Source organism: Gopherus evgoodei, chromosome 6, assembly GCF_007399415.2.
Source record: "Gopherus evgoodei ecotype Sinaloan lineage chromosome 6, rGopEvg1_v1.p, whole genome shotgun sequence".
Taxonomy (NCBI): Eukaryota; Metazoa; Chordata; order Testudines; family Testudinidae; genus Gopherus; species Gopherus evgoodei.
Window position 1 is genome coordinate 86,569,626 of NC_044327.1, and position 25,751 is coordinate 86,595,376.

Genomic DNA, 25,751 nt, shown 5'->3' on the forward strand with positions numbered 1-25,751 from the left:
CATAAGAACGGTCGTACTGGTTCAGACCAATGGTCCATCTAGACCAGTATCCTTTCTTCTGGGAGTGGTCAATGCCAGGTTCCCCAGAGGGAGTGAACCTAACAAGTAATAAGTGATCTCTCTCCTGCCATCCATCTCCACCCTCTGACAAAGGCTAGGGACACCATTCCTTACCCATCGTGGCTAAAAGACATTAATGGACTTAACCTCCATGAATTTATCCAGTTCTCTTTTAAACGCTGTTGTAGTCCTAGCCTTCACAACTTCCTCAGGTAAGGAATTCCACAAGTTGACTGTGGTCTGTGTGAAGAAGAACTTCTTTTTGTTTTAAACCTGCTGCCTTTTAATTTCACTTGGTGACCCCTAGTTCTTGTATTATGGGAATAAGTAAATAACTTTTTCCTTATCCACTTTCTTCACATCACTCATAATTTTATATACTTCTACCCTATCCTTGCTTAGTCTCCTCTTTTCCAAGCTGAAAAGTCCTAGCCTCTTTAATCTCTCCTCATATGGGACCCTCTCCAAACCCCTAATCATTTTAGTTGCCCTTCTCTGATCCTTTTCTAGTGCCAGTATATCTCTTTTTGAGATGAGGCGACCATATCTGTACGCAGCGTTCAGGATGTGGGCATACTATCGATTTATATAAGGGCAATAATATATTCTCTGTCTTATGCTGTATCCCCTTTTTTATCATTCCTAACATCCTGTTTTGCTTTTTTGACCGCCTCTGCACACTGCACGGACGTCTTCAGAGAACTATCCACAATGACTTCAAGACCTTTTTCCTGATTTTGTTGTAGCTAAATTAGCCCTCATCGTATTGTATGTATAGTTGAGGTTATTTTTTCCAATGTGCATTACTTTATCCACATTATATTTCATTTTCCTTTTCATTGCCGAATCACTTCGTTTTGTGAGATCTTTTTGAAGTTCTTCACAGTCTGCTTTGGTCTTCACTATCTTGAGCAGTTTAGTATCATCTGCAGACTTTGCCACCTGACTTTTTACCTCTTTCTCCAGATCATTTATGAATAAGTTGAATAGAATTGGTCCTAGGACTGACCCTTGGGGAACACCACTAGTTACCCCTCTCCATTCTGAGAATTTACCATTAATTCCTACCCTTTGTCCCCTGTCTTTTTAACCAGTTCTCAATCCATGAAAGTACCTTCCCTTTTATCCCATGGCAACTTAACTTAATTTACATATAAGAACCTTTGGTGAGGCACTTTGTCAAAGGCTTTCTGGAAATCTAAGTACACTATGTCCACTGGATCCTCCTTGTCTGCACGTTTGTTGACCTCTTCAAAGAACTCTAATAGATTAGTAAGACATGATTTCCCTTTAGAGAAACCATGTTGACTATTGCCCAAAAATTTGTGTTCTATGTGTCTGACAATTTTATTCTTAACTATTGTTTCTAACTCCCTGTTAGCAGCCCCTGGTCGCAAAGCTGACTGTTTCAAAATCATATTTAACTTTGTTGACTACAGCAGTGAAACAACTTCTTATATCAACGGACATTTTGTAGCAGCGTCTGTACGTTTTTAATTATTCTAGTGAATTGTATTGTGGTAGAGACAACAGGGACAAATCAAGAGTAGGGCACCATTGTACAAGTGCACAGAAAGTGACTGTTCCTGTTCTGAAGCACTTACAATGAGAAGGACAACAAATGAAACAGTGTGTGTGGTTTGTGGGTTTTTTTGTTCTAGCCTTTTTCTGTTGAACTCTTGTCTAACTTATTAATGTTTTAAAACTTGTTATTTCTGTTATACTTCAAACAGTAGAAGAGTCACTGTTTGACCAAATTTAGTCTGTCTCCTGTCACAGAGAGTTTCTGAAAATAGAATATCGCTATTTGTGTCCTACTGGTGGGCTTTTTTGGAGGATGAGGGGGGAGTTTGTATCTATAATCTTGACTGATTACTAATTAAGGAGCTAGGTTTATTAGACACACAGCAAATTTCTCTGATCCCTAGAGTCCATTTCTGTATGGAGTCCTCTTCCCCTGCCGCCGCCTCCCCCCCTGCCCCGGATGTGGCCTTTTTGGGAGGTGTGGGGGGGGAGGGGAATGCCTGTCTATTGCCAACACTCCTTTCTACCTCCCTCCCTGTTTGTTTTTTTTCTCTTTTTAAGAATCGCTTTGTGTGTCCCATTTCCCCCCCCCCTTCTGTTCTTCTGCTAACAAGGTAGAGTCAAGTTTCTGCATGTCATCTGCTCTCAGTGCTTAGAAATGCCCAAGATCTTCTCTGCTGGCTTTCATGTATCTCAAAGGAGTAATCAGTGGAGCTGGTTAAGGAGTGCATTTCAGCTCCTGTGTGGCCTGCTGTTTGTAGGTCACACTGGAAAAGAGAACCCAGTTGCTCCTTTCAAGTGGATTTACGTGTCTCCTGATGGAACTGTAGTAATGGGGTGAGACAAGGCATTATTTGTAGCACCCTGTCACTTACGTTGCTGCAGCATTAAACACCTTCTGTTGGGGGATCGTGAGCACCTAGTGGTAATCGCTGGGTTAATGATGTAATTGGGGGGGATAGAAGTGAAAGGAAGCAAGGGAAAGCTCAGAAGGAAAGTGGGGAGGGTGAGCCTGGACTGAGGAGTGAAGGCTGTGAGGAAGCCTTCCTTTTCTGTAAGCTTGCATTACACCGGGATAATTTTGTAAATACACAACTTGGTGATAGGGTGTTTTTGTGTGTTTGTGACCATGAGACTGCGTGAGCTGGCCAGGCAATGAAGTACACTGGGTAGTGACTAAGGAATGCTGTAACGGGGTTTGGAGTGCTCCTGGATTTGTAATGTAGCTATTTTTGTGCTTTGAAGGATTCTTGCAAAGATTCTTGGGCACATAACTCTGAAGATGAATACCAGCTACCTAGTTCTTTGTGTAGGCTGGAATGACACTCCTGAGTGCTGAGGCACCTACTTCAGCGCTGCTGTCCATCACAACCTCAACTGCAGGGTCCCCACAGATTCCTGCCAGTCACGGTCTGGCTCTTGGTGGGGACATTTGACACTAGTCAAACCTAGGAAGCCCATTGCTAAGCCGTCAGGCTGCTACATTGGCACTGCGCAACCAGGCACCAATAATTGCCTAGGCTCCTATTGAACTTACTTATGGAGTTAGCCTCTGCTCCTCTAGCATCAGCAGTAGTTCCGTTCCTTTAAAAAGAGAGAACATTGCATCATGAAGATACTGCTTCATTGGGTAATCTGGTGTAGAGCACTTCAGTGCTTAGCAGGCTGGAACAATGCCGTCTCCAGCTCCTGGCATTGGAGCTATTGGAGCCAAGCCAGTTGATCCTAGTCTCTCTAAGAGGTGGCTGTACTAGAGAATCCCTAGGATCCCTTCTGTCTCTGTGCTTGGCACTGGGCCTTCAGCTCAGATATTGGCTCCTCAGCTTACATGCTATTGCCTCCTCACCCAGCCTGATCTATGAGATTACATTGTTCTGAGACTGGCCCAGAAATTCCTTCAGTGCAGGGCTGCACAACTTGTAAAATGGCAAGCGCCATATTACTCAAAAGAAAACAGCTGAGGGCCGAAACCCCCCCATTCCCATCAAAATACCCCCAGCCCTCCCAGTGCCGCCCACCCCGCGGAAACAAACCCTCCTTTCCCAGCGCTGCCTTGCCGAAACAGTGGTATTGAAACTTGGTAATGTTATAGCGGGCCCCTAAGATAGTATGATTAAGGTAAAATAAAAATGTCTTTTTGCTAGAAGTAGAATAAGATCTTTCCCCCACTTTGTAATCAATTGCCCTGTTAAATGAATGAGGCATGACTGAGGAAGGCATAGAAGACAGCACCTCCAGACAGCTGCAACCCTTGGAGAGGGGAGGGGAGGGGAGGCAGACCAGATCAGTAGAACAGCTCAGCCACCAACTCGTAGCTCGTCTCCTCAGGCCCCTTAGCCCCCGCCCTGTCCTTCGCCGCCTGCTCGCCTCCTGAGCCCCCGACCCCCTGCTGCTCACCGCCCGCTCTCCAGCTCACCTGCCCCCCTGCCAGTGTTCACCCGTTCACCTCCTCAGACCCCCCCCACTCACTTTCTCAGTCCCCCCCTTCCCCCCTCCCGCTTGTCTGGCAAGAAGGAACTGAGGGTTGGGGGAGTGTGAAATTCCCTTTATAGCACGATATAGAGGCGCCACTCCAGGGGTCGTAGCAGGGCTCCCCCACTACAGGCACTGCTAAGGGAAAAACCTCCGGCACCAGTGCACGTGACGAGCACACACACCTACTGTGGAATACACCTGAGCAACACATCTTGAAGAACGCCAGTTACGGAACAGGTAACTGTCCTTTCTTCAGCCCATCTGTCCTAGGCCTCCAGAAACATCACTGACCCCTGAGATACTTAAACACACTCATCTCCCAGAACTACACCCAAAAGGTGTGAAGCTTTTGGTTTACAGTCAGACTCTCTCAGGCATGTAGGTGAAGTAATCAACATAGAAACTTTTCACAGTCTAACAGCTTTTGCTCTTTTATACCTAATCACATGAAACATAAGATAAACATCTGCAATGTCTCTCACATTCTAGCTAACTCTTTTCTTATGAGTCATGGATGTGCCATTAGTGTTCAGGTAGGCAGGATGTCCCCTGTCTCCTGCAGGCTGTTTTATGGTGAGTAGTCTGTCTTTTATATACTGGAGAAGGTCTCCAAGCAGACCTGCCTCTGCCCTTTTAAAACCTTCAGCCCCTTGTACTAGGTGACACCCTTGTCAGTTTCCCCATATGAGCACAAACCCGTGTCAGGTAACCTTGTTGCCAAGGTCGCTTTCCCACAGCTAAACTAGTTATTTTGAGCCAGGACCAATCCTTTGTCTGGACAGATTTCCAACAACTGAGAAATTAAGTCAGCTATCATCTGTTGTTCTTTTGCTACCAACCTATGGAATTTTCTGCCTAATACGAAGGTAAACCAACCATAGAGAAGAGAAAAGACTGCACAACATGGAATTTTCAGTCTCCTACAGATGTGTAGGATTCATAATTAATAAATGGTATAGGTATTACCAATTCAGCACAAAACTGAGTCAGCCTACCAAGTTAGTTTTGAGGCTGATAGGTCACAGGACATCCCCAACTTTTTTCTACTTACTTAACTGCTTACATATGAAGCCGTTACATTACGGGTTGACTCAGCAGCACATCCCAAATGCAGGCAAGTTGAGCAGGCTAACTGTTCTACACCAGCTTCTGCAACTACTAGTGGGAAATCAAGAACATTTATATTAAAAGGAGTCAATTCACTTTGAGTGCCTTAAACACCACCTGCTCCCACAGATGCCTCCAATATGGGCAGGGGAAGGCATTACCAAGAACTACACAAACATGGCAGTTGTGATATCAGGGAGGCAAAGCTCTACATGTGCCTTCTGGAACTTAGGGCAGTTAGCTGGGACCTGAACCTTTCTATCACTAAATCAACACCAAATGATACGGGTCCTGTTGGGCATCACCATGGCCATGTAGTGCATAAACAAGAAGGGATCTGCTTCCCACCCATCTGTACAAAAGCAGAGAAATTCTGGTATTGGTGCACCAAACACCAGATCCAGTCCATAATTACATCTTGTTGAGACCAGTGTGTAATCAGACTTCCTCAGCAGGAGAAAGCAGGATCCAAATTAGTGGTCCATGCAACCTTCAGGAGACTGGAAACCTGAAAGTGGGTCTCTGCTACCTGAGGAAACATGAAGTGCCTTTTATGCTGCAGAAGAGCAGGTTAAGGACAAGAAGTCATTTGATTTCTTCTGGACTTGAGCAAAAGCTTACTATGTACCTTTCCTCAATCCCACTCTTTCTCACAGTGCTAAAGGAAATCAAGAAACAGCAGTAGCTATTCTAATGTTCCCAGTGTGGCTGGCCCCAGAGTTGGTATACTGAGCTCTTGCTGCTCTCCCTGCAACCTCCTTTCCCATTTCCACAATCTCTAGACCTTTTATTTCTGTGGAATAGTTGGGCACTTCACTACTACCTAGAAAAGCTCCCATCTGTTGGCCTGGATAATCTGAGAGAATGCAAGAAATCTTCCTCCAGTTCAGAAAAGTTTTATCTTCAAAAATGTTTTATCTTCTCCATGTGGTCCAGCAGCAAGAATCTTTTCCTGCCCATAGGGGGAATCCCTGCTATATTGGAAAACTTGTGACCAGTTGTTGAGGTATAACTAATCTCTGTAGAAGTACAACTCATGACTATCTCAGCTGATTATGAGCATGTGCAGTGCAAAATGGATTTTTTCCCCCTCATCCTACAATAGTCAGATTCTTATAAGGGCTTAGTAAATGCTTTTCCTCAGAAGGAAACCATTTCCCTTCTGGGATTTATATTTGGAACTTTCCAAGCTAATGGGACTTCCCTTTTAAATCTTTCAAGGGTGCCTTTCTAAAACTCATGTCCCTTAAGACAACATTCTGGATAGTGATTGCATCAGCAAGAAGTGTTTAAATTCCAGAGTTTAATGGTGATCCTCCCTACATTGTAGTGTAAATAGGCAAATTGATGCTTAGATCTCATCTTAGCTTCTTGATTGAAGCGGTATAAGACTTCACTATAGCCGGTGTATTCAACTCTATATAAGAACAGGAAGTATATCTTCACAGTCTAGATCATCTCAACCTATTTACCATTGTGGGCCGCATAGCAGCTCTGTGTTATGCGGGTTGCATCCATGCAATATATATATTACCTGTATGGCCCTGAGGATGTCACATGGGCCGCAGCCGTGTGCTGATTGGGCTGCAAGTGTTCTGCGGGTTGAGAACCACTGAGCTAGATGTTTAAAAGGTAAAATGCCTTTACCGACAGAAGAATACAGCTCCTTGTAAATTAACTCTCCTTCGTGCTAACAAACCCTATGGATGCACAGCTCAATGCAGGAGAGAGTGTGGAAGTGTAACAGAATTTTTATGCTTGCCGAAGCAGCTGGCCTACCCTGAGCTACTGCAGTTTTCCTCGGGTCTTTAATTGACATGATATATGTGCACTTTTTGGGGGGTTATGGGTGGGATTGGCCTACAGATATTTGTGTGCTGTGTGTAATACTCCAAAAGCTATTTTTGCAACTTGTCTTACTGCCATTGGACTAGACTAGTTGCAATCTTCCAATTTTTGTTTTGTGCTGAAAGGTCATGTTAAATTATATTTTCTTATATTTTGTAATTTTTGTATGTAAGCTTGGTGACATGTATAATGCATATTCTGCACCAAATCAGATTATGTAACTTTGTATACCATCTTTGTTCCTTTTGGAGTTCAGAAGCCTTTGTTTACTTTGTCTCATTGTTATCGAGAGTAATTTGGGTTATGCTGAAAACTGACAAGAGTCGAGTATCTTGAGAATGCTTTAAAAAGTGACAAAGTCCTGTGGCACCGTATAGCCTAACAGACATATTGGAGCATAAGCTTCCATGGGTGAATATTTGGGTATTCACCCACGAAAGCTCATGCTCCAAAAACATCTGTTAGTCTATAAGGTGCCACAGGACTCTTCGTCGCTTTTTACAGATCCAGACTGACACAGCTACCCCTCTGATACTTGAGAATGCTTTGCTTTGTCACTGTGGTAGGCAGGCATCAGAGGGTAGCCGTGTTAGTCTGGATCTGTAAAAGCAGCGAAGAATCCTGTGGCACCTTATAGACTAACATGTTTTTGGAGCATGAGCTTTTGTGGGTGAATACCCACTTCATCAGAGTGGGTATTCACCCACGAAAGCTCATGCTCCAAAACGTCTGTTAGTCTATAAGGTGCCACAGGATTATTTGCTGCTGCTGCTGTTGTAGGCAGAAATTCCTTAATTGTAAGAGCACTACAATATTTTTTTTTTTTTTTTTTTTGAGGAGGAAAGGGAGACAAGATACTTCCTGTTTGAACTGTGGCCTGAAACTCTTACAAGATTTAAAAATGCATTTTTTAAGGTGCTGAATCTGTTTCTCTCTCACACCCCTAATTCTTTTTAAAAACATTTATTTTTAAAATAAACTCCTCCAAAATTAACCCCTCGTGCCACAATCTTTCTTGGAGGCCATCTGCAAAGACTAACAAAATATTTGGAGGATGTCAGTGCTTCAACAGTTTACCCTTCTACCTCTCACTTCCAAAATAGAGAATGGCAGAATTTGTTTGTTTAGGGCTGCTTTAGTTTTAAATAAACTGACAAAATCAGCATACCTTCATGGATCTTTTGAAAAGTTCCTTTCTACAACTTTCAGCAAGAAAACTACTAAGTCTAATACTTGAAATGTAGCTTATAGTAATATCAAAGAACTGTGTTCTCCTGCTGTTTAAATGAATGTGTGGTTTGATTTATCTTAATCAGCAGAGATGCTTGCTACAAATATTTTAAAAGTGCTAGGTTTTAAACATTTTCTCTCAAAGAGAAATTGCTGCTACAGCCCTAAAACAATTGCTTAAAAATCTAACTCAGTCTTGGGAATTTGTGAAATTTTGTGATGGGTTTTGTCTGTATGTATGCTATATAACTGATTTATCTATATATCTATTTTTTTTAAAATTGTGGGGATTCTGACAGTTAATGAGCAATGTCACCAGCATGGTTTTCTAAGTGCAGACTGAACAAATTACCTTTTCTCATACCCCTTTGGAGTAGATCTGTTTTAAAGGAAATTGCTAAAGTTTCTTTTCTAGGAAAGACTTTTAAAACCTAGCTAGGTAAATGGAATATGCAATTATGGAAAGAGTAACTTAGTTTTTCCTTTCTATGTTAAGATCATTCTTCAGCATACCTACTTCTCGTATTTATGAATGAAAGTGCTTTAGAGCATTGGCCTGCTAAACCCAGGGTTGTGAGTTCAATCCTTGAGGGGGACATTTAGGGATTTGGGGCAAAAATCTGTCTGGAGATTGGCCCTGCTTTGAGCAGGGGATTGGACTGGATGACCTGAGGTCCCTTCCAACCCTGATATTCTATGATTTCATGCATATTATAGTTGATGGAGGCAAATAAGATTTAAGAAGGCTTATATGAGCTGGGCTTCCATAGAAAAGCTAGCTTATAGTACTTGATCAAGGCTGAGGTCAAAGCTCGTGTATATGAACACTTTTTGCACCCTGCATAGTTTAGTGTCTGGGCATCTTGTTCAGTACCCTATCACCCTGGATGAAAGGGTATCCACCACTTCTGTGTGCAGCTCTCAAAACTATTTAGCTGCTTAATATCTTTCAGTAGCTAGACAGACTTGAAAGTACCACCAAGGGTAAATTGCTTGCTTTTTATTTTTCTTTATTGGTTTCCTGTGGATGAGACATCCTTTATAGGCATCTCCATGCCCTGAGAAGCTTTAAAGTGGGTGACTTCATCTATGGAACAGGCTGCTGTCACTAACTGTTGTGAAATGTGGTTTTCAGCTGTTCAGGCTCATCTTCTATTGCTGACAGTCTTGACTGTAGTAGGTTCTACGGCAAGGTTTCCTCTGCATGAAATCGTTTGCACTCTACAGCTGAAAGAGTTTTTCTGTAGCTATGAGTGCTCCTCTCTCAACCTTTGTTCTTTCTTGGGAAAGGCTAAAAGATACAACAGGCATGAGATTCCGGCCCAAGACACCCTTAAATGATAACATGATTATCATGAAGTGAGTTTGACTCAGTTCCCTCCTCAAAGTAAGAACTTTTCTCTGTAACAGGGTACACTGGCCCTTCAAAGACAGGCCTCAGACTAGGATTCTGTTGCTGCCTCAATCCAGGACAAAAAGCATTCTGGGGGTTGTAGTTCTCAGATTGATGGGCTCTATAGCAAAGAATGCTGGGAAAGTAGTCTGGGCTATAGACAAGTTCTCTTTTCTTACAAGAAGGAGCAACTTGGAGGTATTAGCAGGGCTGGTTCCAGGCACCAGCAAAGGAGGCAGGTGCTTGGGGTGGCATGTCCGGGTCTTCGGCAGCAATTCGGCGACGGGTCCCTCCCTCCCTCTCGAAGGAAAGAACCCGCCACTGAAGAATGAAGAGAAGAATGGTAGAGCTGCTGCCAATTGTGGCTTTTTTTGTTTTTGGCTTTGCTGCTTGGGATGGCAAAAAAACTGGAGCCGGCCCTGGGTATTAGCAGCCTGCTGATGTTCTGGGCAAGACCTGTAGTGCAGCTCTTAATGGAGGGAGTTGGGGAAAGAATTCAAGAGGGACTGTGGCAGGACTTGGGTGGTGGTTTGGGCGAAAGAAAGGCATAAGAGATGGCTCTGAGAGAAGAGTGAAGTGAGAAAATTACTTCAGGGTCTTGGGGGGCTCCCCTATGCATCAGTAGTGCAGCTTAGTGGGGTTGTTTAATGCTCTTGTATCAAGAGTAAAGGATAAGTTGTTGACTTTGCAAGGGGAGAAAAACTTTTTTCTGCACTGCTGAGGAGAAGCTGTGGCTCAAAGCAGAACTAGATGAAGGCTTTTTGTTGGGCTCTGAACTTTTAATCTTTTGATGGAGAGGAGTTTGTAGTTTGGCCATAAGACTACTTGCCCATGTTGAATTGAGGGAGATTGTTGATCACTGAGGAAAGTGAGGCACAGTTGCACCCCTGATGGATAGGCAACCTTCTTTTTTGTCTTTTGTCTCTAGTCTTATATTAGGTCAAAAGAATTCTAGCAGTGCTGTGACTTGAAGGAGTGGAAAAGAAACTCTCATCATTGCCTGCTACTATCTGTTATATTTCTCTTCATAAAGAGAAATCTAGAAAGCTAAAAGATCTTTGACCTCCTCAGTTTTTTTGCCACTAGAATAAGTGGGATGGGAGCTATTACTTAAACCTTTAGAGAAAGTAAAATTCCATGAGAAGCTCAAATGCTTGGGATGAAAATCTATATAAAGGTGTCTGAAGGTAAATTTGCACAGTCACTCTGTTCATTATTCTTTGAGCCTACATACTAAAGGTTTGAAATAAATTGTAGCTATTTTTCCCCCACATCTGAGGCAATAAAAACTGACCAAAAGGTTGGCAAAACCACTAAATTACTTTCCTAAAGACCACTAGTGGAAGCATTGTAATCATACACAAGCAACACTGAGATTCAATCCACTGTCGCTATGAATAACCTTTGTCAGCAGGTCAGAGGCCTTGAATAGACTCTTGTATGCACACCTTGCAGATACTTTAGCCAGCCAGCTCATGACTACTTTTAAGATTTCTGGGGGTAAACTTTTTTTTTAAAAGCGCACCTGTGTATGACAGTTGCTGAACTTGCAGAGTAAGAAGTTCCTCTCCTCTGTAAAGCAATAATCAAAGAACTTTGCTTTAGACAGACCTTTTTAAGGATCTTCATTTTTCAAGAGCCTATAGGAATTTCAGAAGGAGATGATAGGTCCCACTCCGTAGCCAATTTTCTTTCCAAAACTTTCACCATCTCAGACTACTAGATGGTTTCCTTCCCCAGTCTGTTCAGAAAAACACAAGGAGGAGATGTCAACATTTTGTTCACCTTATGCATCCACATCACATCAGGTGGGTGAATTCTGAATTCAATTTGGAGAGAGCGCTCTGAAATTTAAATCCCTACCCAGGAGATGTAGAGCACTAGATTCCTTCATTAAAAACCAACTCAATAAAACAGTTGGTCATTCAGAAATTCATGGAGTACCTTCTTCAAACTGGGACAACAGAGCATGTCTCGTCCTATGAAAGCTCATTTGATCTTCTACACAGTACCAAAATGGTCCGGGAGGAGACAGAGCAGTATTTGATGTTAAAAGCTCTTGTACTATTTTTGAGGACGTTCAAATTTATATTGAAGACTCCTGGAAATTGAGAACTGATTTAAAATTGAGAACTGTTGGGGATGCCAGTTTTGTTTGTCTCCTCACCTGTGTTCAAGAATATATATGCTAACTAGTGATAGCAATAGTTGGAATGCTAGTGTAGAAAAGGTACTGGCAGCCATCAGTGTACTGTGTCATGTAGCTCTTCTGTGAGCAGTGTTGGATGGCATGATCCATAAAATGTTGTTCACCTTTTGTCCTGCTTATTCATAGTGCTTACACTGTTGCTGCAGTTAGTGGTGCTCAGCCAGTGGTGGGAAACTTATGGCAAGAAGCCTAGTATTGGCACATCTATATTTGGGTTCTGCTTTCTATTGGGGTTTTGTATTTTTCATTTCTATGTTGACGAACCAAATTTCTTAAACCAAGTTACAGCAGAGCATTACTCAAGCACTTGCATTTGGTTTTAAGGAGGTTTTGTGGGCTAGCAGGGTGAGGGGAAGTGACCCAGATTTTTGTTGTTGATTGACAGATCTGAACTACCTCCTTGGGAACAGGCAAGAACAGTCAGCTCAGCTGGATTCCCAGTCAATTCTAATAGGAGAGAGGCTATCTAGTAACTTCCTTTGTAATAAAATTTCCTTCTTCCACATTTTGTCCACTCTTAACAAAAAGCAAACTACTTAACCAGTAGTTATTTGGGCAATTGTACTGGGGAGGTGAGGGTGTTTACAAAAACCGTATCCTGCTAAACCTGCACTTCTTAAGAGAATCTCACTTTTTTCATTTTTTCTTTAACACTTCCAAGGCATTCTGATTACAACCATTGCCTCTAAGGGGGAATTGCAGAATTGGCCTGAACTCTTACCAAAGCTTTGCAGCCTCTTGGATTCTGAAGACTACAATACTTGTGAGGTGAGGAGTTTTGTTTCAAATACAAATTTAGAGGACAAATGTCATATTTCATATGCTTGTCATCTGTCTTGAGCAGTGTTTCCCAAACCATAGGTCCCCATGCACCAGTGGGTTGCAGGAAGGGTCTAGGTTGGTTGCATGTGCTCCAGAAGCACTTTCTGTGGAGAACAGAATCCAGACAGTAGTAGCACAGAGGAAGCAGCTGGGCCAGTGGCCAGTCAGCAGTCTGTCCCTTGGGTTCTCATTTCCCCTGGGCAGCAGGCAGCCGGGTAGTGGCAGTGGTTGCAGCACAGAGGACGCTGACAGTGCCAGTGAGTGAGCAGTCAGCAGCCTGGTGATGATCAGGGTTGGGCTGCAGGAGGGGACAAGTTTTGGAGAGCAAGAGTAAAGGGGTGGAGCTGGGCTGGGGAGAGGCATGGGGAGTGGGAGGAGCTGAGTGAGAAAGGGAAGAGATGTGGGAAATGGAGCTAGGGCTCTGAAAAAGGGAATGTATGTGAGGGATCGGGGTAGTGGTTGGTTTCCCCCCAAAAAGAATATACAGTTAGTGAGTCACCTTAGTAAAAAGTTCGGGAACCATTTCGCTAACACTGAGCAGTTCCAACTGATTGTTCATTCTAGCTTCTTCTGGCCACATACCTATTTTTTAACTGAATAGTTACTTACTCTTTTGCCTTACTGAAGTGATATGGCTTCTGTTTCTTTCCTTCTGGAATGTATCCTAAAATTTCCTTTGTTATAGATGTTACATTGGACTGGTGTGAGAATGAGATTACTTTTGAGACCTAAGGTGATCAAAAGTGGGTACAGAAGAAGGCATATGTTAAGTTTGCTAGATTAAAGCCTTAAATTATAGGAACAGTTGCTACCTCTGTTATGGAAATATAACTCAAGTGGATTCTCTTTGCTACATGATTTTAGTTACTCTATATTGGATCTACAAAAGCTGTTTGAGGTGTGTGTGTGTGAGTGTAAAAAAAAAAAAAAAAAAAAGGGGGGGGGCAAAAAAACCCAAAACTCTGTAAAGATTTGAGAGCAATAAATGGTACCCAAGATCAAATCCGACAGGGATGGTCTAGGAAGGCTTAACTCTCCTGGATAAACTATTTTTCTTATTTTCTTAATACTTTGTTTTAGATGGAGTGGGAGAAACCATTTTCAAAATGTTCAAATTTGACCATTTTATGGACAGAGTTTTAGGGTTTATCGTACACATTTAAAATCAAGTACAGATAATTTAGGAAACTGTCACCTTGGATTTAAAACTTTGAAATGTAGGGGAAAATGCTCTGCATTAGCATAAATGGAGGAAAATTTTTTGCCAATAACTTAAGATCTGATGTGTACTCTCAATTACGTTTAGTAAATATGGCAGGGAAAAGATGTTGTATGGATAGACTAGCATTGAATGACCAAACAAAATCTGTCACCTACTACTCAAGTTGTGATCTTACAGATCAGATCAAAATGTAAAATTACTTGTCTCTTTTCATCATGAAATTGAGTTGAAACTTACTAACATGTATTAGGTCATAACTGCATCTGTTTGCTAACTGTGTTACAAATAGCTAGCCATGCTCATTACTAAATAGAGATATTTAGCTACTCAGTGGTTTTCTTTTCTTTTTTTGGGGTGGGGAGGGTCAACTTTCTTAGGAAACTAATTTTTTTCTGAGAAAAGCCAACTTATGTATTTTACAGGGTGCATTTGGAGCTCTTCAGAAGATATGTGAAGATTCTGCTGAAATCTTAGATAGTGATATATTAGACCGACCGCTCAATATCATGATCCCTAAATTTTTACAGTTCTTCAAACACAACAGTCCAAAAATAAGGTAGGCATATGTGCAGCACTACAGTCTCAGATGAAAATTGATTTAGATAATATATCTTGTGATATTGTTTGTTTAAAATGTCTGAAAAGTGATCTTGCATGTGTAATGGTGAAGGGGAAAAAAGAAGCATTGAGAGTCCCTGTTAGTGTCAATGACTTGCATGTCACTTTTTGCTTAGTTTTAAAAAGTAAAAAGATGTTGTCTATCTTCAGCCTTACTACCAGCCTAAGGTCTTGAAAGTCAACTGTGTTCTCTTGGCTTCACCAGCAATAAGATTTAGCAGCTGGAACTTAGTTAATAAATCTCTTGCTCATGAAAGCATGAGCCAGAATAGAATCCAGATCACTCTTTCATAGCTGTATTGACTGCAGTGTGAACATGAATAAAAAAGCAGTAACATACATTTTGTCAGTAAAGCAAGTGTATGTAACATATTCCTCCTCAAATTGCTTTTCTGACTCTACCAGCATTTTAGAGTGTTTCTGATCTTTCATTAGAACAAATTAAAAACATTTATTTTTTTTTAGATGGGAGGGTACTACAATAATTGATATATAATAGAAATATTCAGGGGGCTGGAAAATCTATAAAGGAGATAACTATAAAAACTGTGGGGTCGTTATGGGCATAAAATTAAACATGATTTTACAAGGTAATACAGGGGTTCTCAAACTGGGCATCGGGACCCCTCGGGGTCACGAGGTTATCCCTGGGGGGGTCCATGAGCTGTCAGCCTGCACCCGCAACCCCACTTTGCCTCCAGCATTTATAATGGTGTTAAATATATAAAAAAATCTTTTTAATTTATAAGAGGGGTCACACTCAGAGGCTTGCTATGTGAAAGGGGTCACCACTACAAAAGTTTGAGAACCACTGGGGTAATACAGCCAAAAGTGATTTTGAGTTGCATGTACAGCGTCATTATGGTATGTGAGAAGAAATAACTAGCTGTTACCGCAATATTTATGTAGTTCATTTCTGGACACCATATAACTTGGAAGTTAACGGCTCACATAGCAAAAATTCAGATGAACAACAAAAGATGATGCTTAGCAGACATGGGTATAGATTTCATGTTGTAAACCACTAGTGAGATGGAATTGAAGAGACTGTAGGGAGAAGTATCACAGTAGAAATTAAGATGGAAAAATTTTGACAGTGAAACGTTAGGCTGTGGAATAGGTTACCAAGGATCTGGGTTTTTGCCACTGAGTCTTTTAAAACTAGGCTAGACACAGTATTAGAACAGTCTAATGTAAGGAATAGTCCTGAGCTTGATCTAATCTAATATGTGTGAGGGAAAATATTTTCCTCTGAATAAAACAAATTCTACTTCCTGTTTGTCAGTGCTGTTTCTCTTCTTCGTCTGCCTACTATTTAAAAAGGAACGAGCGCGTGCACACGTTTAGAGTTCCTTTCGTGGAAGGAACCTACTGAACAACCACACTAGGCAATTCTTGTTCAGTGATGTCATCAAACATTTATTCTGAACACTTGAGGGAAATATATTTCTCTTAGATGGGAGCTGTAAAGCTCCTACATGTCTGTCCCCCAGAATGGCCTAAACAGGATGAGAGTTTAAAATTAAAAGGGGGAAAATGTCTAAAGACCATACCTGAAAACAGTTTGAGCTTCTGGGCAAACATGGAATCCAGTTGTTTTTACACTGGGTTTTTTTGATACAAATGGTGTCAACTGATACGTAATAAGAAAAAAATCTTCCTAGTTCTATAGAAAATTGTAGAAGCTAGGGATGGAAAAGATGTGTTAAATTCAGTCTTCTCTTAATATAGGTTTGTGTTCTACAAAACATCTTTTTTTATTAGTTTTGTCTAGTCTGTTTCTGTTGATATTTTGTTTCCTTGCCCATATTTCTAATCTGTCTAGATTTGTTGGTGTGACCTAGAATGCATTTTATTTAGGATCTGTTTGTTTGCTTTTTTTTAAAAGCACTCCATCTTGTTAATATTTTAGTTTTTTAAAATTTTAATTTAAATCCAGGTTTTTGAGTCTGAGATTTCGAGAAGTTGGGCCTGTCATCTATATATATTAGTTCCCCTAAAAATAAACAATATTTCAAAAATAATCTGTTTGACAATAAGGAGGCAGATACATTATAAAGATCACCACATAGATTTCATGGGACTACTAGTTTCAGGTGAGAGAAAGTGAACATTCATAAGAATAAGCTTCATAAGAAATTACACAGTAGTGTGTCCAGAGCTGCCATATTCCATAATTCTAGCAAATCTCATGATGTTCTTCCATATCTTCAATCATGGATTTTTTTTAATAGTCAGTCTTAAAGTCTTGATATAATGTAAGGAACTCTACAAAATGCATCCAGTTTCTTCAGAATCTTAAGGACAAATCCAGGCACCGATGTGTGGACTTGAAAGGGCCCAATAGTAGCAGATTGATTAGAGGATTCTGTGCTGGCTTAGAGCAGAGGAGCCAAGTTCGAAGGTGTCTTTCACTTCGTTCCAGTGTGTAAAGCTAGCAGTCTGGGAGGTTGGTCAATGAATCTGCTCTGTGCATCTGCTGGGCCCAAACCCTGTTCTGGTGAGCAGTGGGTCACATCTATTCTCCTTTGTTTGCCTGCCCCTGTGACTTGTAGAAGTGGCCTATCTGCCGGCTGGCTCTTACAGAAGAGGATTTAATTCCTCAGCCTTGTGCTTTTTGACTGAGTGCACTTACTTTGGATTTGTTCTAGATTATTTTTTTAAAAGCAGAGTTTAGTCCATAGGTATTGCATTGTATTTTGTATTCCTAAGATTTTCCTTTTGGAAAAGAAAATATTTTAATATTACAAATGAATCCGTGTACTTTGGAAATGCTTTCTTGATCTGCGTATTTGGATCCTTTTACTTGATTCTGAAAATTACTGTTAGACATTGTAGTGTATGTCTTTTGCTTTGCTTTCCTCTTCCCAATTTTTTATGATTGTATACAGTTTAGAAAAAGTTTATCTTGAATGTAAAATGAATGTTTTCATTTATTTTAACTTAATGCTTGTTCTACTTCTAGGTCCCATGCTGTTGCATGCGTCAATCAGTTTATCATCAGTAGAACTCAAGCTCTTATGTTACATATTGATTCTTTTATTGAGGTAGGTGAATTTTTTTCTAAATTTTATGTTTTTATAATTACCAAGAGCTTAGAATCCTGTTAAACAAAGAACCTGCTTTTTCTGTCAAAGGTGTTGCATGCAATAACAATACAGAATGTTTATAGCTTATGTATCCAGGACTTGGCCCTAGACTTAATTACAAAAGTTTTAAATTTGTATTTTTCTTTGGCTGAGGAGTGGTTTAAAATATTAAGATCTCCCCACCTTGTTGCATATGTTTGCTTTTTTAAGTATTTAAAACAGAGGAGTAACATGTTGCACTAGAACAGCTATTTTCAACCAGTGGTTCATGATGGGGGCACCTACTGAGTAGTACTGGTGTCTCAAAGCTGGCGGTTGCCTAGAAACCTGCAAAGGCTGGGAAAGAGCAGACTATTCCATCCCCCTTCTGCTTCTGTGGTGGCTGCCTCTGATCCTATATCAGACTACCCAATTGTAAAGTAGCTCCTCTGCATCATTCGTTCGTCCGTCCTTCAAATCTAGAGTGGGGAAGGTGGGTCTGAGAGGCTGTAGAATCAGCTTTGCAGCCCTCCACAGTGCTCCCCAGCTTCCACAGCCGAGTGCTTTGTGAGTGGGTGGAAAAAGGGAGAAACTCTATCTCCCCATCCAGTAGCTCCTTCATTCTAGACGCACCAGCCTTCATGCTTTCCACCTTCACCTCTTTAAATCCACAGTATGGTGCCAAAGTTATCCTGTGATCCAAAATCCTTAACTATTTGCGATTTCAAAGAATTCTGGAGTATGGTGGATTACTGAATGATTTTTCAGTCATTTTATGGATTATGGACCAAGAAAACCACTAAGAACCACTGTAATAGAGACTGATGAATGTTTCTGTGAGGGGAGAACAAGTACAGTCTTCATAATGATTGCATTATGGGCAAGATTTTCAAGTTATGTGCAAAATCGGGAACAGTTGTTTAATTTATAAATACAATAGATACATATGGCCTAATTATCCATTTGTAAATACATATACCATACACAATTTCATTAATTACATGGGCAAATTATTCATGTGGTCATGCATGCCCTTTTGTTATCTCTTCATTTCTGCTCCACTTTGACCTGTGTATTTATACATATAGGGCAGTTGTCAGTAGGTGACTGCGGGAGGGGATTGGGGATGGGGGAAACAATCCTCCATGCAATATAACAGATTACAATGAGGGTCTTGCTTAACTTCTACTGGAATAGGGTTTGCAGATTGTGTCTGCTAGTTATGAATATTGACCCAGGGTTACAGCTACCCATAGATTTGTGTTCATGCACAGTTGTGCTGGAGGATGACAGTCTTAATTTGCATTTGAACTTTTTTGTGGCTTACCTGGAAGCAGGATATGTTGAGTCAACACCGCCTTTAAGTGGTCTGGTCATGTCTCCATAGGGGCAGCACTGCCTGTTTGTGAGCCAGTTCAGAATACCTTTTGCTATAACCTACCTTTTAAGTGAACTTAGCCTCTGAGGTCCTTGTGGCTTGGCTTACATTGGAAGGAGTTTATGTAAATCTGAGATGAAAGTTCTAAATGTGACTAATTGGAATTTTGAAAAGACATGCTGTAGTGTCCCTTAAACAAGAAAAATATTTATCTTTTGTGAGCCACTGGATTGTTTTCTGAGAAAATGTTTGAGTATATGATGGTAGAAAGCTCTTTCATTACCAGTACTAATCCAGTTTCTTCTATCATGTGTGCCATCCTCTTTGCTTAGAAGTGAGTTTATTTAACTTAGATTTATGCTGGGTTTCTTAAAGAAGACTTTGGGGCCTGATCAAGGCAATTTAGGGCCTTAGGCACATCATGATTTGGAAGGGTCCCTATGACCTTCTCCCTGATAAGCTGCTTTTTTGTTGTGGCCAATCCTCATACCAGGAGTCTGAGAGCAGGGGGACCTAGTCACCTTCCAGAAATGGGCCTCTCTTCTCATTCCCTGAAGATACTGGGTTGGCAGCAGCAGGGTCCCGATCCTATGTTCGTTACTATTATTGCTGAGGCAACTTTTTGGGTGGATCAGGCCTGGTACTGTTTTCTCTACTTGCCACAGAAGCCTCCCATCAGGTTCTGCTGAGGTGCCGAGTCTTGGTATTAATGCTTTGGTGCTATTGTTTGTCTGCAGACGTGAGGAAACGTTAGTGCATCCATTATATTAGGGTCATGTGTTCAAGCCTTTCTTTGTAACTGTTAGATTGAAGGCAAGTTTCTAGCCTAAACTTTCATTTAAAGAACTGCTCCAGGAGGCAATAGTATATAGTGCCTATGCTTTAATCCAGCCCTGATCATATCCATATAAAGTGTTAGAGAATCTGTTCAGTATTACGTACTTTCAGGTGAATATAAAGGAGCATTAATTCCAATCACTGAATGGTATTGAGTGAACACACAGAAATGTGCACTTGCATGATTGCTTGCTTGTTGATGGCAAGTACTATTCTATATAAAATAATGGGATTAGAAGAATTTTAATTCTCCCCCCCCCCCAGAATCTCTTCGCGTTGGCTGGAGATGAGGAGCCTGAAGTACGCAAAAATGTGTGTCGGGCTTTGGTGATGCTGCTGGAAGTTCGAATGGATCGCCTGCTTCCTCATATGATTAGTATAGTTGAGGTAAATTTTGTTTCCTAAATTGCATGCGCAAAAAATACTTTAAAGTAATAGTTTATAACAAATGGTGTGTGGTGTGCTGTGTGTAATGCAACTTTCGCATATTTATATCTTTCATTATTCTTGAAGGATAGGCTATTTTTGGCAACTGTGAAGATATCTTCTGGTTGACTGGCTGATCTGTATATGTGACATTTGGTCCAAATGGTATACTTTACTGACCTTAACTTAATTGAGGGGAGAATTCATTCCAAACTGAATTAAATAAGCCAAGAGTGTGTGTGTTTGGAGGGGCGCATCTAAATGAATGGAGTGCTGGTGGACTATTTCACATAGATAACTCTGGAAAAACGAAAGTCCTCCATAGATTAACAATACCTGAACATTTTGTAAAAAGGTGTCTGGGGAGGAGACACTAGCAGAACCAGGGCCATCATTGGCATTGAGAGATTCACTGCCACCAGTGCAGCAACACTTTGTAAGAGCAACTGCTGCTTATGAACAACATTTTTCCCTGGGAACACTTTCCCCACCATGAATTCTCCACTTGCTAACAGCAACATAGCAACTGCATAAGAGCCACTAGCCGTCACCCTCAGCTCCCAGCCAAAAGCTCTCCAGCACATAATCAGAGATCTACAACCTATCCTGAAAGATGATCCCTCACTCTCACAGATCCTGGGAGACAGACTAGTCCTCACTTACAGACAGCCCCCCAACCTGAAGCGCATACTCACCAGCAACCACAGACCATACAACAAAAACACTAACCAAGGAACCTATCCTTGCAACAAAGCCTAATGCCAACTCTGTCCACATATTTATTCAAATGACACCATCATAGGACCTAATCACATTAGCCACGCCATTAGGGGTCATTCACCTGCACATGTACCAATGTGATATATGCCATCATGTGCCAGCAGTGCCCTTCTGCCATGTACATTGGCCAAACTGAACAGTCTCTGTGCAAAAGAATAAATGGACACAAATCTGACATCCGGAATCGTAACATTCAAAAACCAGTAGGAGAACTCTTAAACCTCTCTGGTCACTCAGTAACAGACTTAAAGATGGCAATTTTGCAATGGAAAAGCTTCAAAAACAGACTCTAATGAGAAACTATTGAGCTTGAATTAATTTGCAAACTAGATTCTATTAACTTCGGTCTGAATAGAGACTGGGAATGGCTGGATCATTACACACATTAAATCTGTTTCCCCACGTTAACTATCCTCACACCTTGTCAGCTGTCTAAAATGGGCCATCTTGATTATCACTATAAAAGTTGTGTGTTTTCTCCTGCTGATAATACCTCATCTTAATTAATTAGCCTCTCACAGTTGGTATGGCTACTTCCACCTTTTCATGTTCTCTGTATATATATTTCTTACTATATGTTCCATTCTATGCATCTGATGAAGTGGGCTGTAGCTCACAAAAACTAATGCTCAAATAAATTTCTTAGTCTCTAAGGTGCCACAGGTACTCCTGTTCTTTTTGCGGCTACAGATTAACATGGCTGCTACTCTGAAACTCGTCATTTTGTGACATTGTGACATCACAACCTCCTTTTATTAGCATCATTTTTTTGTGGCAAAAACAGACAAAATGCCAAGAAGTCTCTCACTGAAAGAAAAAGTACAGATTATCCCGGACTATCAAATTTCAGGGACTACTCAAAACCAAGTCGCAGTCAAGCGGGAGTTACTCAGATCAGTTGTTTGCAGAATGCGGAAGCTGTTGGCTAAATACGAAGATGGACAGTCGAATAGCTGATGTAAGCATGGATCTGAAGGAAAAGCCCCTGATGTTGACCAGGCTCTCTTTATGTGGCTCAAGGAGAAGAGGGCACAGGGAGCACTGCTTGCTGGACCCACAATCAAGGAAAAAGCCCTTCAGCTTGCTGCTTCACTTGGACTGAATGATTTTAAGGCAAGTGACAATTGATTTACCAGATTGAAGAGTTTCTTCCATATCTCTTACAGAAAAGAGCCTGGCAAAAAACAAACAAACAAAAAAACACAAAAAACAATCAGCAGACAAACCAACAGCTGAGCAGTGGCAGTGCGAAAAAGTCCTCCCATTCTTGAAAATTTTTCCCTGGCTGATGTCTACAATGTTGACAAAACAGGACGTTACCTGAAAGGGCTCTGTGACAAGACAGGTAGGAAAAAATAAAAAAGCTAGGAGAAAGAGCTTCAAAGGACAGGATAACTGCATATTTGTGCCAACATAGATGGTAAGGACAAATGCCTGCTGTTCATGATCAGGAAGTCAAAACAACCCACATGCTTTCCGAAAGACTTCAGTAAACTACCCCTCAGTTATCAGTTCAGCATATGACTGGATGACAGGTTTTCATCAACTAACTAAAAAAGGTGGGATTGTCCACTTCATGTGCAGAGCTGTAAGATATGCCCCTTTCTGGATACTTGCTTCACAAACCCTATTGGTTCTCTCAAACATTCAGCTCAAATTCTTACCTCAACACTAAATCTTTTGATTAAACATATATAGCTCGTGTGGTTATTGTTGCTCTTGATGTGGACCCCAGTGCAGATATTCAGACAGTCCTGAAAACTGTAAATTTACAGTTCATGTTGCTGAGATGTAAAGTTAACAAATTTCCAGCTGTTTCAGGAAAGGCAAATGTGTTGTGCCAGTGGAAAGTGTGCACATTGAAGATATTGAAGAGTTTGAAGACCCCCTGAATGATGTTCAGCTTCCAATCAACATGGAAAAAAGAGGACTTGATAGCTGCTGTGGCTGTGAATGAGGCTGCAACTTCTGCACGGCCTGAGAAATGAGCTTGTGTTGTCTAAACATATCATAATCAAGAGTGAGGATGATTTTGATGAAGTTCCACCTCTGTCAAACTCCAGGCTGTTGAAGGCTTTGAACACACGTCAGCACTTTTCAGAGGAAGGGTCTATAGATGTATCTCGGATGTTGAATCCCATCTGCAAAACAAAATTGTGACTGAGAATCAGAGCAAATTAACAGAATTGTTTTACACAAAATAAACCTGTTTTATCCATTCTTAATTTAGAAGTTGATACTCTGTAAATAAAATACGCTTTTTGATGTGGAATTATAATACTGTAATACTTTAGGTTATTTATTTGCTTAGTAGATGCCCTTATCCAGGACAACTTACAGTGCATACAAAGTATTAGTTAAGTCTGAGTTCAAAAAATGTTTACAAGTAAGAGCAAGAGGTTGTGTTGTCATTGTGAAAATTGTAAAGGGCAGAGCAGCCTACCCCTTGCATGGGGTTACGCTGTCTCTCCCTATATGCATACTTGTAATCTTGCAGGCTTGTTATTACAATAAAGGTGCCTCAGGCTGTCTGATAAAAAATCAACTGGGTGGTGGTCTTTTCCCCCACAACCTCTTGCTCTTACTTGTAAACATTTTTTGAACTCAGACTTAACTAATACTTTGTTCCCCTCCTAGTTCCTCTTTTGTCAGTGTTTCATACCCTGCTTTCTCATATCTAGTTTCTCCACACCCAATGCCACAGTATGCAGATGAACAAGTTTTTTTCTTCGAGAACTAAACCATGGCTTTTATTTTGCATTTATTTAGCTTGCATGGGCCTGTAAACTAATCAAGCTAAAAGCATATAATTGTTACAATATTATGTTACAATTACAGATGCTTATATCAATGGCAGGGCTCTACAGCAGGAACTGACAGATTACTATTTCAATCAGGGCCATGATGCAGCATCCGACCAGTGACAGCAACCCACCAAAAGGCTTTGGTGGCAAGACAAGATCCCATATAAACAGTTGCAAAGCTCTATTCAACGAGACGAGGGGTGGGGGTGTTCCCTCACATCGTGGTTGATGTTTGTTCTTAAACATAAAAATAAAACTTATTTTTATAACATTAACTCAATTAATACCACTTTCTTGATGCAATATGGTGGTAGGCTACAAATGCAAAATAGAGCACTTGTTTAAAATGTACAGTGTACTAATGTAATGCTGTAACAATAATAAACATACATCACATTGTTACAATTATAGATAGCTACATGAAACAGCTACACCATATATTATCAGAAAAAGCAGGCTGCTTTTGGTCAGATACCCCCCATAACAGCTGCTTAGGAGCAACATAGCAGAAGAGCACTGATATGTTGTTGTTGACGAGTGTCTTCTGTACTGAAAGTGCCATAGACGTTGATGAGGCCCCCAAGAGGACGTCTACACACCGTGTTCATGGTGTACTTTCTCCCTGTTGTCAAGCAGAGATTATTTTTTGAGGTCTGATCAGTGCCACTGAGGCCTCTGTGGGGTTCTCCTACCAACTCACATTGGCCCATCAAGACTGGTATTGGTCCAGACAACAACCTGAGTCATCTGTACTATACAGTATGCTGCCAGGGCCCTCTTAAAGATATTAGGGTCTGCCTTCATAAACATCAAGAAGCACCTGGTCTTCAAGGAAGAGAGAGGGCTTTGTCCCCAGTGGCATTCCTGGCCAGATCAGCCACACCAGACCATCAAGTAGATGATTCAGGGGCTGAGCAATATTAACATCCTTTCTTGCAGCCTAACAATCTTTCCTAGTCATTGCCGCATGAAGCTATATCCTTTGCATAGTTACTGGCAGCCGACAATGTTAAGTGTTCCAAGATCTCCTGATGTGGATCATCGAGACTCTGGAAATCGAGCATTGTCATCTCAGAAATACCATAAACTGTTCAACATCCTGTCAGCTTCTAGTCTAGCCAGGATCGTCCTCCCCATTAACAGGGGACTGCTAGACCCAGCTAAAGCCCTGTAGCAGATGCCAGTCTCTATTAACACCAATTGTGAAATGAGTCATAAATAGTTGCGAGTTACCTCCTTTTGGGGTTTGAGTACTTCTGCACTTACTCCAACCCAGGCTCCTTAGTCATATTGGCCATTGAAGAAAAATTTAGATAAAACAGAAGTGGCCCAAAATACAACAAACCCCAGATGCCTCTCTTTAGAAGGAAGTTGTACTTCTCAGTTTCTGTACAGCTGTACGTGACTTATTGCCAGGCCATATTGGCTGAGTTTGCCCTTCTGACATGGGTCAGGGTGATGACCTTCCTCATGAAAGCAGAGAGACGCATAATGACATAATAAAGAGAGGCCAATTGGGCAATGGACACCTGAAACCATGGCCAAATCTGTCACCGCAGAAGCCATAATGTGCCGAACATTGTGCTCCAAGTATCGGGTATTCTGAGAGTTGCAGACCACAACTGAGGACTTTTCCTGGTAAGCGGACAGCCTGCTTTACACTCACTGATGGACTCCAAACCTACCTTGTGGTGTCTAGAGTCACTTTTTCTGTCCCCAGCCACAGCTGAGACCTTGTACACAGTCTTATCCTGAACAAATGGAGTATCACACCAAAAAAGCACCTAAGATGCAACAGTGTTGCCAGCTTTCTTCTTCCTCAGCAATACTCGCTGCTCCTTTGACATGACAGGAGAATTAACAAAAACATCATCAGACTCAGTCTTGAGAATGCCATCTTTGAAAGCTGCTTCTTCCATTCCATGGGTGTGGTTTTCCTTGACATGAGGT

General features: G+C 41.2%; 1 protein-coding gene across 8 annotated transcripts in view; it reads left to right on the forward strand.

Annotated features, from left to right (window-relative positions):
* The window catches only part of TNPO1 (transportin 1), a 176,177-nt gene that overhangs the window by 56,904 nt on the left and 93,522 nt on the right, over window positions 1-25,751 (forward strand). For all 8 annotated transcript variants that reach the window (XM_030567697.1, XM_030567696.1, XM_030567698.1 and 5 more), the window contains exons 5-8: window positions 12,508-12,614; window positions 14,313-14,446; window positions 17,474-17,555; window positions 20,056-20,178. In XM_030567697.1, the coding sequence (XP_030423557.1) occupies window positions 12,508-12,614; window positions 14,313-14,446; window positions 17,474-17,555; window positions 20,056-20,178 (446 nt within the window). The remainder of the gene's footprint in view (window positions 1-12,507; window positions 12,615-14,312; window positions 14,447-17,473; window positions 17,556-20,055; window positions 20,179-25,751) is intronic.